The 13,876-nt window shown below is 37.5% G+C and overlaps 1 protein-coding gene across 2 annotated transcripts in view; it reads right to left on the reverse strand.

Annotated features, from left to right (window-relative positions):
- The window catches only part of YLPM1 (YLP motif containing 1), a 91,934-nt gene that overhangs the window by 26,799 nt on the left and 51,259 nt on the right, over positions 1–13,876 (reverse strand). The window contains exons 18-20 of one of the 2 annotated variants that reach the window (XM_014570825.3): positions 10,981–11,032; positions 5,446–5,576; positions 586–766 (exon numbers count right to left, since the gene is read on the reverse strand). In XM_014570825.3, the coding sequence (XP_014426311.2) occupies positions 620–766; positions 5,446–5,576; positions 10,981–11,032 (330 nt within the window). In that variant the 3' untranslated portion in view covers positions 586–619. Of the gene's footprint in view, positions 1–585; positions 767–5,445; positions 5,577–10,980; positions 11,033–13,876 lie in introns of those variants that run through there. The other variant, XM_075926867.1, reaches the window with a different exon arrangement.

Consider the following 13,876-nt stretch of genomic DNA (forward strand, 5'->3'; position numbering starts at 1 on the left):
AAAAGAAAAGTTTGTTACACTGAGAAATGTATCAGTAAAAATTATCAGAATTCAAATACAATAGTGCAGAATCTGGAGCTGGAAGAACTAGGTACCCAGCTGACATATTCCAGTTGTCCTTATAATGAGCACTTTTACTCTTATTACTGACGATGCTTGGAGATTTTGAAGGCTGATACTCACTTGCCTTCAATCTTCACACTTTACACAGGAGATTACACACCTATTACACATGCACATCTGGCAAATCCACCTAACATTCCAGGCCCCAAACAAGAATATCTGGAGAGAGAATCCTACCAACGTGTGTGCTTTAATCTCACCCTCAACTCAAACAAAAGCAAACAAACACACAAACAAAAAATACCACGAGCAGTCCTGTGGCACATTAGAGACCAACAAATATATTATATCATGAGCTTTTGTGGCTAAAACTCACTTCACCCATGAAATCTCGTGATACATTTGTTATTCTGTAAGGGGCCACAAGACTGCGTGTTGTTTTTAAAGGTATAGACTAACACAGCTACCCCTCTGAGTCTTAAAATCAGTGAGACTAAATTTGTACAGTGGTGGAACACTTACCTTAAAGGTACAAAAATTCCATATAATAATTGTCTCAAATATATTTGGTGCGGTTGAGGGCTCTCTCAGCAAGATGACCGCTTTCATCTGTGATCTTTTCCCAATCAGTTTGTCCAACCACAAAACCAATGGCCCTTTTCCTATCTGCATCTTTCTTTTCTTCTAGGTCTGCCCACCTCACCTATGAAAAACATAGTATCAATAGGACAGCCATTCAAGAATAAACACTTGAATACATGTATGTCTTTCTCACAGACTAGCATACAAGGAAAAATCTTCATTTGCAGTCTAAAATTGAAGACTAAAGATCATTCTCTGAAGGGAAACAACAGAAGGCCCACCAATTACATCATTTAAAAGTGGGGAAGAATTTTGCCCTGACTGGAAGATAAGTGAGATGTTTAAGCCTTTTCCTTTTTAACACTAATAATTCTGTGATTCAGAGCATAGTAGCTGCATTTATTCCCCTTTCTAAGGCTTAGAAGAGGAAGAGTATGGCTGGATGCCTAATGCTCATAGAAAACAAGAGGAAGATAAGAGACCACTAGAAAGTATTCTGTGTAGAAGGACTAAGCGATACCAGAGGAAAGCCACAAAACACAAAGTGATTCTGGAAGGAAGGATTACATAGACTTACTTCTCAATGTTTAGTACTGTAGTGTATGCAAATCAGTATTCTCTTAGTCCCAAATGAAGTGGAAATGAGAACACAGTACTACAATGTTGAGCTACCATTTTAAAATCTTTCTCTACATCTACCTTGTAAACTTCATTACATATTAGAGACATTTAAAACTAGACTGACAAACTACAGTAGGAAACATTCCTGCACTGTCTGAAGGAGAGTCACAATAAATAGTTATTTTCTATCTTTAGCTTTTATGGCACATTCCTGGATGAACCTTTGCACTATTTCACTTACTGTGCTAAGTTGACCATAAATGCATTTATGTTCTGTCCCACCCTGACAACTGCAACTTCCTCCTCCAAGACTTCTTAATGTCACTCACATTCCTCACCTTTGTTCAGACCTCTGCAGTCACCTTCTTATCCACACATACGTGTATAAATGGAATGGGGATGGAAATGAGGAAGAGGTCATAAAAGCAATTAATTGAAGGGTTGTAACCATGGAATCAGGTAGGAAGAGTGATGAGAAGGCAAGAGAAACAGTATCTGCAGGCAACTCAGGGTATGTTCACAAGGTAATTACACATCCCCAAGCTAGGTGACTTGAGCTTGCAGGGCTTGGGCTGCAGGGCTGTTTCACTACTGTTTTTCACTTCCAGGTTGGGATGAATCCCAAACTCTAGTATCCTGCAAGGTGAGAGGGTCCCAGAACTCCTGAGCCGAAAAATCTACAAAGCAATGTAATAGTAACATAGCCTGAGCCCCATAATCCCATGTCAATTAACACAGGCTAGCCTTGGATTTTTCTTTGCTGTGCAGACATAACTTCAGGAACAAATAGTTTCTCCACCCTACCCTCTGATCCCAGTTCCTGCAGGCTCATTGGTCCCCAATGACTATGCCTCACTTACTAGCCCAGTTTCCCAACCTACTTAGTTTAATATCCTCATTCTGCTAACCCAATGTTCCAGTGAAGAATTTTATATTTATTTCTATTACCACTAATTTTGTATGAATGTTTATATTTAGAAAAATATAATGTTAATAATTGTTAAAAAAAAAGCTTAGTAAGTAAGTAGGGGCCCCAGGGAGAGCGATGAGTCAGCCATAGTCAAATCCTATTAACCTCCGTAGATCACTTATAGTTTATGAGCAGGTGGTCTACTGGAATAGAGCTGTTGTCTGTTAGACCAGCGTTTTCCAAAGTGTGGTCTGTGGCCCAGTACTGGTCCTTAGAAAAAAAAAATACCGATCCTTAGAAAAATTATTGCGCACAATCCTATTAATTTGTGTGACGGGGTAGCTGCACCCCGCACTGCTGAGTGCGGCAGCGTGGCCCTCTTGGGAGAGACCCCGGCGCTGTGGCGTCTCTGCTGCGCATGCTCCTGGGCAGCGGGGCTAGATCCGGCAGGCGCTAGGACCCAGGAGAAGGCCGGGCACCATGCACACTGACACAGAACACCTGGTGCCGGACGCAGCTGAGGGAGCCGGTACTGGCTGATAAAGCGGCCAGGATTGGGGGCGAGGGGAGGGGCAGAACAACCCACCGGGAGCAGTGTGCACCAACGCAGAATGCCTTGTGCCAGATGCAGCCAGGCGAGCCAGCACCAGCCAATAAAGCGGGGGAGAGGAGGACCACACACACACAACCCTCCAGACAAGTAGGGCCAGTGACAATTTATTTGCATATTCATTATTTGCTTAAGGAATATGCAAATATGCAAATACATGTTATCAAGTCCTCCAAAAGTTTGTGAATGGATTTACTGGTCCCCAGTATCAAAAAGATTGGGAACCACTGTGTTAGACCATAGGACATACAACAAAATAAACCTCGGTTCCTCTTCTCCAATCTTTTTTTTCCTCTGCACAAACCTACACTGAGTACCACTCTCCTGCTAACCTGGTTCACAACCACAAACTAACTATCCCATATCTCCCCATTCTCACTGGCCATCAACCACTGTTATCTTCCTGCCAAAAACTCCGTAATACTCCCACTCCTCCAGGTGCACTAGCCAAAACTAATCCCCTCCATCTGTCTATCAACACTTAAAAAAAAAATCAAAGACACTCTCCACAAAAATTAGCTCAGAGTAAAGGTTGCTTAATTGCATTTTCTATTAACATGATCTTTAAAAATTAAGGATATTGCTAGAAAGGTCAAAGTTAACATCCACACCAACCTCATCTTACATCTTATCATCCAACACCATTACAAACTCTTTGGCTGTGTCTACACTGGCCACTTATTCCGGAAAATCAGCCGCTTTTCCGGAATAACTTGCCAGCTGTTTACACTGGCCCCTTGAATTTCTGGAAAAGCACTGACGATCTACTGTAAAATCATCAGTGCTTTTCTGGAAAAACTATGCTGCTCCCGTTCGGGCAAAGTCCTTTTCCAGAAAACTGTTCCGGAAAAGGGCCAGTGTAGACAGCACAGATTTCTTTTCCGCAAAAAAGCCCCGATTGCAAAAATGACGATCGGGGCTTTTTTGCGGAAAAGCGCGTCTACATTGACACGGACGCTTTTCCGGAAAAGCATCCTGCCAATGTAGACACGCTTTTTTCGGAAATATTTATAACGGAAAACTTCCGTTTTAAGCATTTCCAGAAAATCATGCCGGTGTAGACGTAGCCTTTCAGTTTTAACATACAACAGCATACACAACTGGTTCCTCCCATTTCCTCTGAACTGCACAACCTGCACCTCAACCTCTTATTTTCCGTGCACAATTAATCCATTATGATTACACCAGGGGTGTCCAAACTTTTTTCAAAGAGGGCCAGATTTGATGAAGTGAACATGCGTGAGGGCCGACCATTTTGCCTGACATTCTTTGAACCATTAAAATTAAATGCAAATTAACTATTTTATGCAAAGTTTATTGCAAACCGCATACTTTTCATTTCGTCACATGGATGACAAATCTAAACAGGTGTTAAATCACTCTGCCTTTCATATCTGAAGGCCAGATGAAAAAAAAATCCAAGAAGCTGAAATATATGTCAGGAACATTGTAAAGTACATTACATATTATTGGTAATAAAGGTTGTCTGTCAACTTTTAAGTTCAAAAAATATGAACAGGAACATAACACCAAGTATACATGTTGTGTCCAAATATATTTATAACTGATTTAGACCAACTGACATTAACTGAGATTTTACAATGTATTCATCTCAATACATATGGATTCGTTGGGGGCCATAAAAGATAGATATTGCCAAATTACCTGTGGGGCCGTATTAAATCGGAACACGGGCCGCAATTGGCCTGCGGGCCGGATTTTGGACATGCCTGGATTACACATTATTGGGAATTTAGATGACTATTGCAGAGATTAGAGTTTGGGTTATTGAATGTATGTTGGAATAAAAGAGAGTCTGTTATGGAGTGGAGGACTCAAACTATAATCTATTGATGTTTAGGGGGTAAGACAAGCTGGTTGAATATAGATGTAAATGACTTTTCTGGCGGTTTCCTCGATTTTTAGTGACAGTCTAAATGTAATTAAGAAACTTTAGCTCTAACATACCCAATGTAATGGTAGATTATTATTTTAAGTGATGCTCAAAATGCCAATTGGTACATTTTTGTCTCCATGAATTTTTATTTTCCATTCACAGCAGTATTTCAAGCAGCAGATAAAGGATACATTTTTATTTATATATATTCTACTTTTCCAAAGAAAATTACTCAAATTGAACCAGCCCTGAATTTTAGGACACATGAAGTTATCTCTTCTATCCCATTTAATCGAATATAAATCATACAGATAAAACCCATTTTATTTTCCTCTTTTCTCATATACAATACACAGTACAAACTTTGTAGCCTATTTTCTCAGAACCTGCACTATATACTATACCATTTGTCCCTTCACAAAACATGCCCACAGAATATTTATCTCTATAGTATCCTTTGAAAATCTGCATAACAGACCATTTCCTTAAAAACAGTGTATCATTTTCCTAAATATCAAAATCTGTGATTTACGCTGTTAATCTTTACTATCTTCAATGCCTCATATTGAAGGCATATCAAATCTGCATGTGTCTGGAAGACCATATTCTCAAGAATAGTTTGCTCTGGTATCTAATGGGATAATGAAATGGAATAGTAAGTTCACCATGTATGCAGGCAAACTGAATGGTTCAAATTATGTTCCACAGAGAGAATGATATAGGAGTCCCTTAGAGATAGTAAGCAACAGTGGAGTTTATTACCCTCTTCTTGCCCGGTTCCGAAGCTCGTGTATCATAGTCATCTGGAAGCTGAAGATAATCCTCCATTCTGCTGGCAATTGCTTCCCAGTCACGTTTCCTCTTTGTGCCTGTCCGCAGGCCATCCAACTTGTCTGAGAACAAACACAGAGCCTCAGCATTAAAGGAGAAAACTTGTGTAATAAGCACACACACAAGATGAGAAGGGGAATGCTTTCAAAAGAATGAGTGTGTTACACATCCAGATTCTGTTGAGGAGTGGAATGACCTCTAGTGTGTTTCAACTTCTAACGACTGACACAGATTTCCATCTTTCATATTAATTTTTCATATCAGTAACACTCAGTATTGTTTGTATAAGGGAGGAAAATGTATCTTCCTGGAAGTTCACAAGATTTAGTGTCCATGCTCAGCAGTCAATAACAGAATGGCTGTTGGCAGAATGGCAGTCCCATCTATTCTGCAGTTTAACACAATAGTAATGCCACACATTATCTTCCAGCATTGGGTTTAATACTGTGTCAAACATAGCATAATATGCAATATCAGGAATTTAGTGTCCATCATTGTTAAACCTATTATGGACTGTACATAAAGCAGTTTTTGAAGAACGGTTTCTACTGAACAGAAAATCCCAAGACTGCAGAAAGACTTGGAATTTATTATTCATGGTGTGAGAGGTCACACTAGAAGTTTGTCCAAAAGTCACTTTTTTCTTCTGTTGCTTGCTGAACCAGAGTGACCAGGCTGAGAGAGGAGGTGAAACAAGAGGACATTTATTGAGTTATAAGAACTTCCTCTTTTTGGCCACTTATTCAAAGCAGATTGTTAGTAGTAATCAAAGTAAAAGGTTAAGGATTAGCAGGTGTTAAGATATGAAACTGGCTTTACAGAGCTAAAACTAATTCTACTACTGTTTCTTCCATTGGTGTTTACTCACTGGTTCATAATGTCATGTAGTTAAGTTTTCTGCCCTATATTTTAAACAGTTTCTACAATCACTGCCACATAGTATATGTAGAGTGATTTTTTAGTTATTTAGTGTTCTCCGCGAACTGTTGCCAGTGATGCCACTGAAACTAGCTCAGAAGCCACCATTATTATGAAATTAGCCAAGGGGAGATCTTTGAAATTAATCAAATACAAAGCAGCCTATTTGCTTGGCAACAGAAAAGGATAGTCTAAAAATGTTCATCCAAAGAATTTCAGTATGTAGATGAATTTTATTTAAAATGGCAAAAAGCAGAATAGTACTGGAGATCATGTATGATCAAAAACAATGGTGACTTGTGTAGACTTCAGTAAAACTTAACATGATAAATGGACAAAGTAATCCCTTTCTCATTCAAATCTAGAATTTTCAAGAATCCATATGTCACATTTACTTAGGACAGAGTCAAATCTTTCATCTGCACAAGCAAAGCATTTTCAAATTCCCTCCCTAATGACACTACAGTTAAAAATTAACACAAAATAGCTGTAATCTGCTTTCTTGGATTGCTAATAGTTACTCAGAATAAAAGAAGCCAAATATGTCAAATTTGTGATTATAATGCCATAGAGACTTACCATCTCCTTTCAGAAGAGACACTAGGCATGGGAAATTCCTTTATATTGCTCCAGCAGTAAAGGTACTTCCCAAGCCCATCTAGTATTATTCACAAACTATACAACACAGACACTGCTATCATAAGGGTCTAAAGAATAAAAGGCACTGAAAAAGAGAGCAGTGCACATATTTAAGAGTATATAAAAGCTGGATTAATGGAGATGTCCAGGACCCCGGTGATAAGGCAATCATATCAATACTTTCCCACTGCGAATCAGGATGTTCTGATTCAAAGTGTGAGTAGCAAGCACACCTGATCACCAGCATGAAAGCAATAATTCTCACACTTTGCCTGTGTATGACCGTGAGTCACAAATTGGCAAATGAAAGTTTTTCAATACTCAAATGTTAAAAGGTGAGTTAAGGACTGCAACATCAGTTTGAATTATCCTTTGTTTAAGGACTACATTATCTCAGTATAGAGTATGTTTTAAAATGTAATCCCCTTTTATGTTTGAAGTTGGCTGCCCTTCCAGGGAGATTTGCTTCCATTCATTACATAGTACTTCAAAGTATGTCCAGAAATGCCCCAGAGAAGACACACCATGAAGCATTTTCAAAGTCATATTGCACTATTCCTCAGCACAAACACAGAAGAGTTTCTTATTATGAGACAAAGTTTCACTTTGTAATACGGAGCACACAATGGTAATTATTGAAGGAAATGGTTATTTAGCATCCAATTCTCAAGTGTTAATAATTCTACCATTTAGAGTTTTAAAAATTTCAAAGTAGCAGTATCGTTAAAATCTGTGAAACTTCTTAAAAACTCACCTTTATTACTTTAATTTTAACAACACCTGTAATTAAACTAAGAACTTTTTGTTTTTCAACACTGGCACACTTCACCTTCAAAAAAGTCATAGTTTTCACATTTTTACATAACTGATCGTAGCCTGAGTGAAATGTTATTTGCATTTTAGAATAAAGCTTTCCAGTGCAGATTAAACTTCAGAGATTGTGAAGATAGTTTCTTCTTCTGTGAGGTCTGAACTTTGCACTATTTCACCATGCTTTTAAAAATTATACTTCAGTCAAGACAACAAGCATTAGCCCATTTCTGTAAGCTGTAAATGGAAGAACTTGCTGCACAAATACAGTAGAGCAAATTGACATAGTAGTTATATTTTAAATGTATGAAAAATGGGCAGCGGTATGCAGACTCTCAATATTCAGAAGACAAATGTACCATCCCTCCCAGAATAAATATTAACTAGAGCAGGAACTCAGAGGCAAGGCAATTTTTATATGCTTAGTGACTGTCACAAGTATGTTCAGGAAAAGCTCAACATTTCAAACATTCTTCATGACACATTGCAGCCAGTAAAATTCTGTTGTACCTTACCTGTAACAAAATTTATAAATAAAGATAGAAAGCACAACAGAATTTGTAGCTACCAAGGCAGTTGGGCTGACAGATTCACTGGGCCCCTACGGATCAGGGGAGAGGCTCTGTGCCCTGGAAGGGGTGGAGCTTTCGGTGGAAGGGGCGGAGCTTTCGGTGGAAGGGGCAAAGCTTACGGTAGAGGGGGTGGAGCTTCATGCAGAAGGCTCACCAAGCATTACCCTGGAAATCCTAGGATACATCAGATATAACATTCTTAAGGCCCAAAATGCAATGTTTTTAATCACAGTTTTAACTGACAATGTCTGCATTTATAAAGCAATCTTCTAAGAAACAGCATCCACTGCAATAAGATTTAGAGCTCTTTGTAGAAACTGGATACCTGTTTTAAGTCCATTTTGTTTATTCTACAGCTTTTGTAAAATTCCGATTTATTAGTAGAGGGGATAGTTAAATCAAAACAGGGATAAATTCAATCTGTTTCCGCAGTGAAACCTCTTTAGCAACCTGACGTGGTGATTATGTAAATATTGGTGTCCTGTCTGTTAGCCGAGTTCCTGATGAGAGCTAGTTACAAGAAATATGTATAGCTGATGTCAAGATCAACGGCTAATACAGACATTTTGTTAGGAATTTAACTCTGCATTTTATTATACATTTATTTGTATATATATGGGTTAAATGCAGATGATCCTATATGACTTTTATAGTTTGGCTTTATGACTCAGAAAGCATATTATAAAAAATTATTTTGCTTCTATTTTAATTATTGAGATTTAACAATTAAGGGGGAGATTTTAAAAGTTCTCTTTGTTCATTTCTGCTGCAGCCATACACAGTTTTGCTAGGAATGCTACACAAAGAATGTTATATATTTAAAAGAGTTTAATTGTTCTATGTATCATCATATTTTGGACTTTTGTGTTTGATACGTGTAAAATGTGTGTAACTGAGGACTTTTGGGGGGGTAAAAATGTTAGTTACGTGTAACGTGACACTTCTGTTCCTCTTATGCACATTTAATGAAAAACAATAGTTATTTAGAGTATAAGACAATAACCAACAGCTTTGAATTTTTTTAACAATAGAGTATTTTACACTATTATTTCCAAAGCTACATTTCTTAAAACTTACCATGGCAAGCCCTAAGAAATAAGCTTAACAACGGACCACAGTAGTGAACTCTACAGCAAGAGCCCATACAACCTCAGAACGAGCTTCTTGTTTATCTGCTTAGCTATTTGATGGGCCACAGATATTGGTGAAAGGCTCATTCAGCAGTGCTGAGTGTACAAGGAAGTCTCAGTGTTCCATCAGGATTTCAATGGCTGAGCAACAGAACATGGTAGCAGAAGAGATGCTGCAGCAAAGCAGTTGAACAGCACAAGACAAAATTCCATTTATGTAAATAGTGCCAGTTCCACGTTACAGTCAGAGTTTGAAAACAAGAATATAAAGGAATATATCCCATACTCAGACTCACAGTTCAGACGGTTAGGCAGTTATATGTAGTGAACTTTTTCTTTGAAATGTATACTACATATCCCCTTTCAGATATATATTATCATAAAAGTGACTGAAAGTGATACTTATACCCATGTTAATTCAAAGATCCTATTTTAATACCACTGCTGATTTTGATGGAAATATTGGTTATATGAAAATACTGGATATAACAGATAACATCTTGCAACACAACAACATTAATGAGAATGGAGGAGTTAAAATAATCTCCTTCTATTCCAGAAAGGTCCATTATGAATCCTATGAAAAGTGTCGCACAACTCCCAAGGATTTTCATTTGAACAGCTAACATTAATTTATATATAGAGATCTTTTAAAGGAAGTGATTATGACTGGATCATTGAGAACCAGGTTCAGAGCACAGAGCTTATGCTACCTAGTCACATTACAGTTTTGGAAGGCTATCCAGCACTGTTCCCAACTAAACATTTCTGTAAGAAAAAACAGTCTCTCCCTGATTATTAAATTCACCATATTCTCCTGTAGGCTCAAAAAAAAAGTACACATAAAAAAGAAGCATATAATAAAAGAAGGTAAAATATTTATGTTTGTAACCCCTCTATGATGCCTTAATAAAACTGAATGAACACACAAGAATTAGGATACACCAACCGTTCCTTCAGCCAGCATGACACCCATGTTTACAAGACAGACACTTTTTGAGTTGAAAATTTAGACTTAATAAAAAATTTATGCAGCACAAATAAATGTAGTATAATGTGAATGGATTCTGTTGCCTGTTTACAATATAGAGGAAGAATGAAACATTGCATTTTTTTCTTATTAAACAAACTACTTTCTTTGAACATGTGGATGAGCATTAGTATGGAAATGTGTGCTCCCTGTCAAAGTGTATAAAACCGCCATGGTTAGGAACATTAGAATATCTAATATCTTTTTACTTGAAAGAGAAATGTCTTGTAGATTCACATACACATTTATGAAATCATTACAAGCCATTTGGTCTTTGGCAGGGAGGCACAGCACAAATAAGCAAATTAAAGTTCTATACATACCATCAGATACCAAATATAGAAAACAGGAAAAAAGAGATACCCACCTAGCTTTGCCTCAGAAGTGTCCATCTCCCATTTGCTTTTCGGAATGTAACCCTAAATCATACACAGAGAGAAGCTCGAAGGATTAGAGACACACACACACACGCATATCACTTTTGAACTGGAAAAAGCATTATAATGGGAGCTTAAAACATTTCTTTTGGTATAGTGCAATTCACAGTTAGCAACTATGGGAAACCAAATTACTATATACTTCAGAATTTCTATATCCATTTTAATATTCAGTGCTTTTATCAGCTCTCGTGCACTGCTATAAGAGTGCTGCTTCTGCAAACACAGAACAAATTTAACAGATAACAATAGTCCTTAAACTGTGTGCAAAGTTACTACATTATATTGTCCTAAGTGGCATATGTTCTGTAACATCAATTATCAGGTGTTGAGAATATTCAATGCACTACAAATACAACTGCAAATAAAAATTTGATATGCGCTTAAGAATGTGTTTCCAGAACAAGTCACCACAACCAGACTTCACACTAAATATTCTTATTAAAGGAATGAACAAAAGCATTTACTATGCTAAGTCAACTTAGAATGGGCTCGGACATTAAATGGTGAATACTTTTATAAAAAAGTTTGCTAGTTTAAACTAGTTAGATTTTGTTGAATCATGAGATAGAAACACTAAAAAAGTTGCTCATTGAAAAACAGCAAATTTATCATAGTTCAAACATTACTTATAATAAAATATAACTATTGCATCCATAATGAAAAGAAACTTTATATGTAAAACAATATTCATCTACTTTATTACACATTATTCTATATTAAATTATGCAAGTATCCACTTGATTATTCTCTTATGATATTTCCATTTTACAGCACTTGCTTAGTGATGATTTAGTTATATTATTTGTCTATGCTCTCTCATATATTCCAATTTCAGCTGCTTAAATTGTTGCTACACTAATGATTCTATGCAGTCATATTAAAAACCAACATATTGAAACAGATCTTGTATAAGAAACTAGTTATAAGTATTATTCTCTCTAGAAAGGAGTAAGCACCCCTATGAACAGATTTCAGCAAGAGATTAGCCTCAATCCTTGGATCAATTTCATTACACTAACTCCACTTCTACTCTCTTTATAGGCATTCTCTATAGATATTAGGGTTTGCTGCAGGGGTGGGCAAAAGCCTCTCAGTGGGCTGGATCTGGCCTGCCGAGGGCTTTGATCCAGTCCACAAAGCAGTTCCAGACTCCGCCCTCCTAGTGCATTTCCTGGGACCCAGAGACACGCAAGCCCTTTCAACAGTTTCTATTTAAAGGGCTTGCGTCTTCCCCACGGCTGCCAGGCAACTTGTTGCCCGACATGCCCAGGGAAGGCATGAGTCCTTTAAATGGAAGCAATTGAAAGGGCTCTAGCATAGCATCCCAGTTTCCCAGGCAACGCTCTTGCAGGAAGGCCAGGAGCAGCAAGCCCTTTAAATAGTAGTAACTGAAAGGGCTCTTGGCTCCCATCTCCTGCTAATGTGATGCCTGGGAGCTGCAGGGGAGGCGCAAGCCCTTTCAATTCCTGCTATTAAAAGATCCGCCCCTTCCATTCAAGGCCCCTCCCCTTCCATCCAAGGCCCCACCCTTTCCAAGACAGCCCGTAACCATTTAAAAAATTATTACCCACCCTTGGTATACTGGCACTATACAGGCTGACTACTGTATTAGAGTATATAATTCCTGAGAGACATGTTGCTGTTGTATATATTGTATTTACACCACATCATGACTCTTCCAATGTTTGTATATAATTCTAAATTGTATCCAGTAGTAGTTTCAACATTTTCAGAATGATTTTTAGTTTAACTACAGATTACGTACTTTAACTTGCAAGTAGTTTTTTTAATCAAATATATATTTAGTAGGAACTAAGTCATCTATGTTATAATATTATACTGTAATGAACACGTATACTTACATCAAAAAATTTTACTGAGTTGTGCATTAAAACCTGTTCCAAAACGTATCTACTACTAGAACATTGCATTTTTTAGAACACTCTGCTAATTGCATTAATTTTACTAATACACTGAGAACACTGAATTAAATATGTCAATACTTCATACCATCAAGCACACAAAATAGTTTTTTTTTCTGAACTATACAAAGAATCCAATAGAATCAATATATCAACATATGAGTGACTATGACTGAAGGGTGACCAACTAGTAAGTGTGAAAAAACAGGACAGGGAGGGAGATAATAGGCACCTATATAAAACAAAAGTCCCAAATATCAGACCATCCATATAAAATTGGGGGACTCTATATGATGGTGATTTAAATGTCCTGTGTACTGAATCTGTACCATATCCTCCTCCTTTACTTAGGATAAAAGATGATTCAGATGTAACCTTTTGGTGCAAAACACTCTCTTAGGGACATTTGCCAGTTGGTAGGAGTTTCTGACCCCTCCTTCTCCAAGGGCAAAATGGAGGTGTAACAAATGAATGCAAGAACTCCCACCAACTGCTTTCAAAAAGACAACAGATGTCAAAGACAGTGCACTGTTCCACCTTTTTGTATTAGTCTGGCATGCCTCTCTGACATTGGCCACCTCAGAGTAGCCACAATGAACTATAGTAGATAACTCTTGGCTGCTTTTTCTCTTGTGTTTCTGAATGAAAGATATATTTATATGTGGACTGCTTTTAATTAATAATTTGTTCAATTTTAACATCTCCAGGCTTTTTCCTTGATTTATACAACTCAAATCTGTCATTATTTGTACTGCAAAATAGAAACACACACATACACTTTTTACAAGATGCTACAGAAAACTAAAGGCACTACTGTTTGTTTTAGGTATGGCCCATTTCCAGGCAATCCAGGCACTGTTCTTGCAAACAGTGTCTTTAGATGGAAATCTTGATCACACTT

The sequence above is a fragment of the Pelodiscus sinensis genome, chromosome 4 (assembly GCF_049634645.1).
Source record: "Pelodiscus sinensis isolate JC-2024 chromosome 4, ASM4963464v1, whole genome shotgun sequence".
NCBI classification, from domain to species: Eukaryota; Metazoa; Chordata; order Testudines; family Trionychidae; genus Pelodiscus; species Pelodiscus sinensis.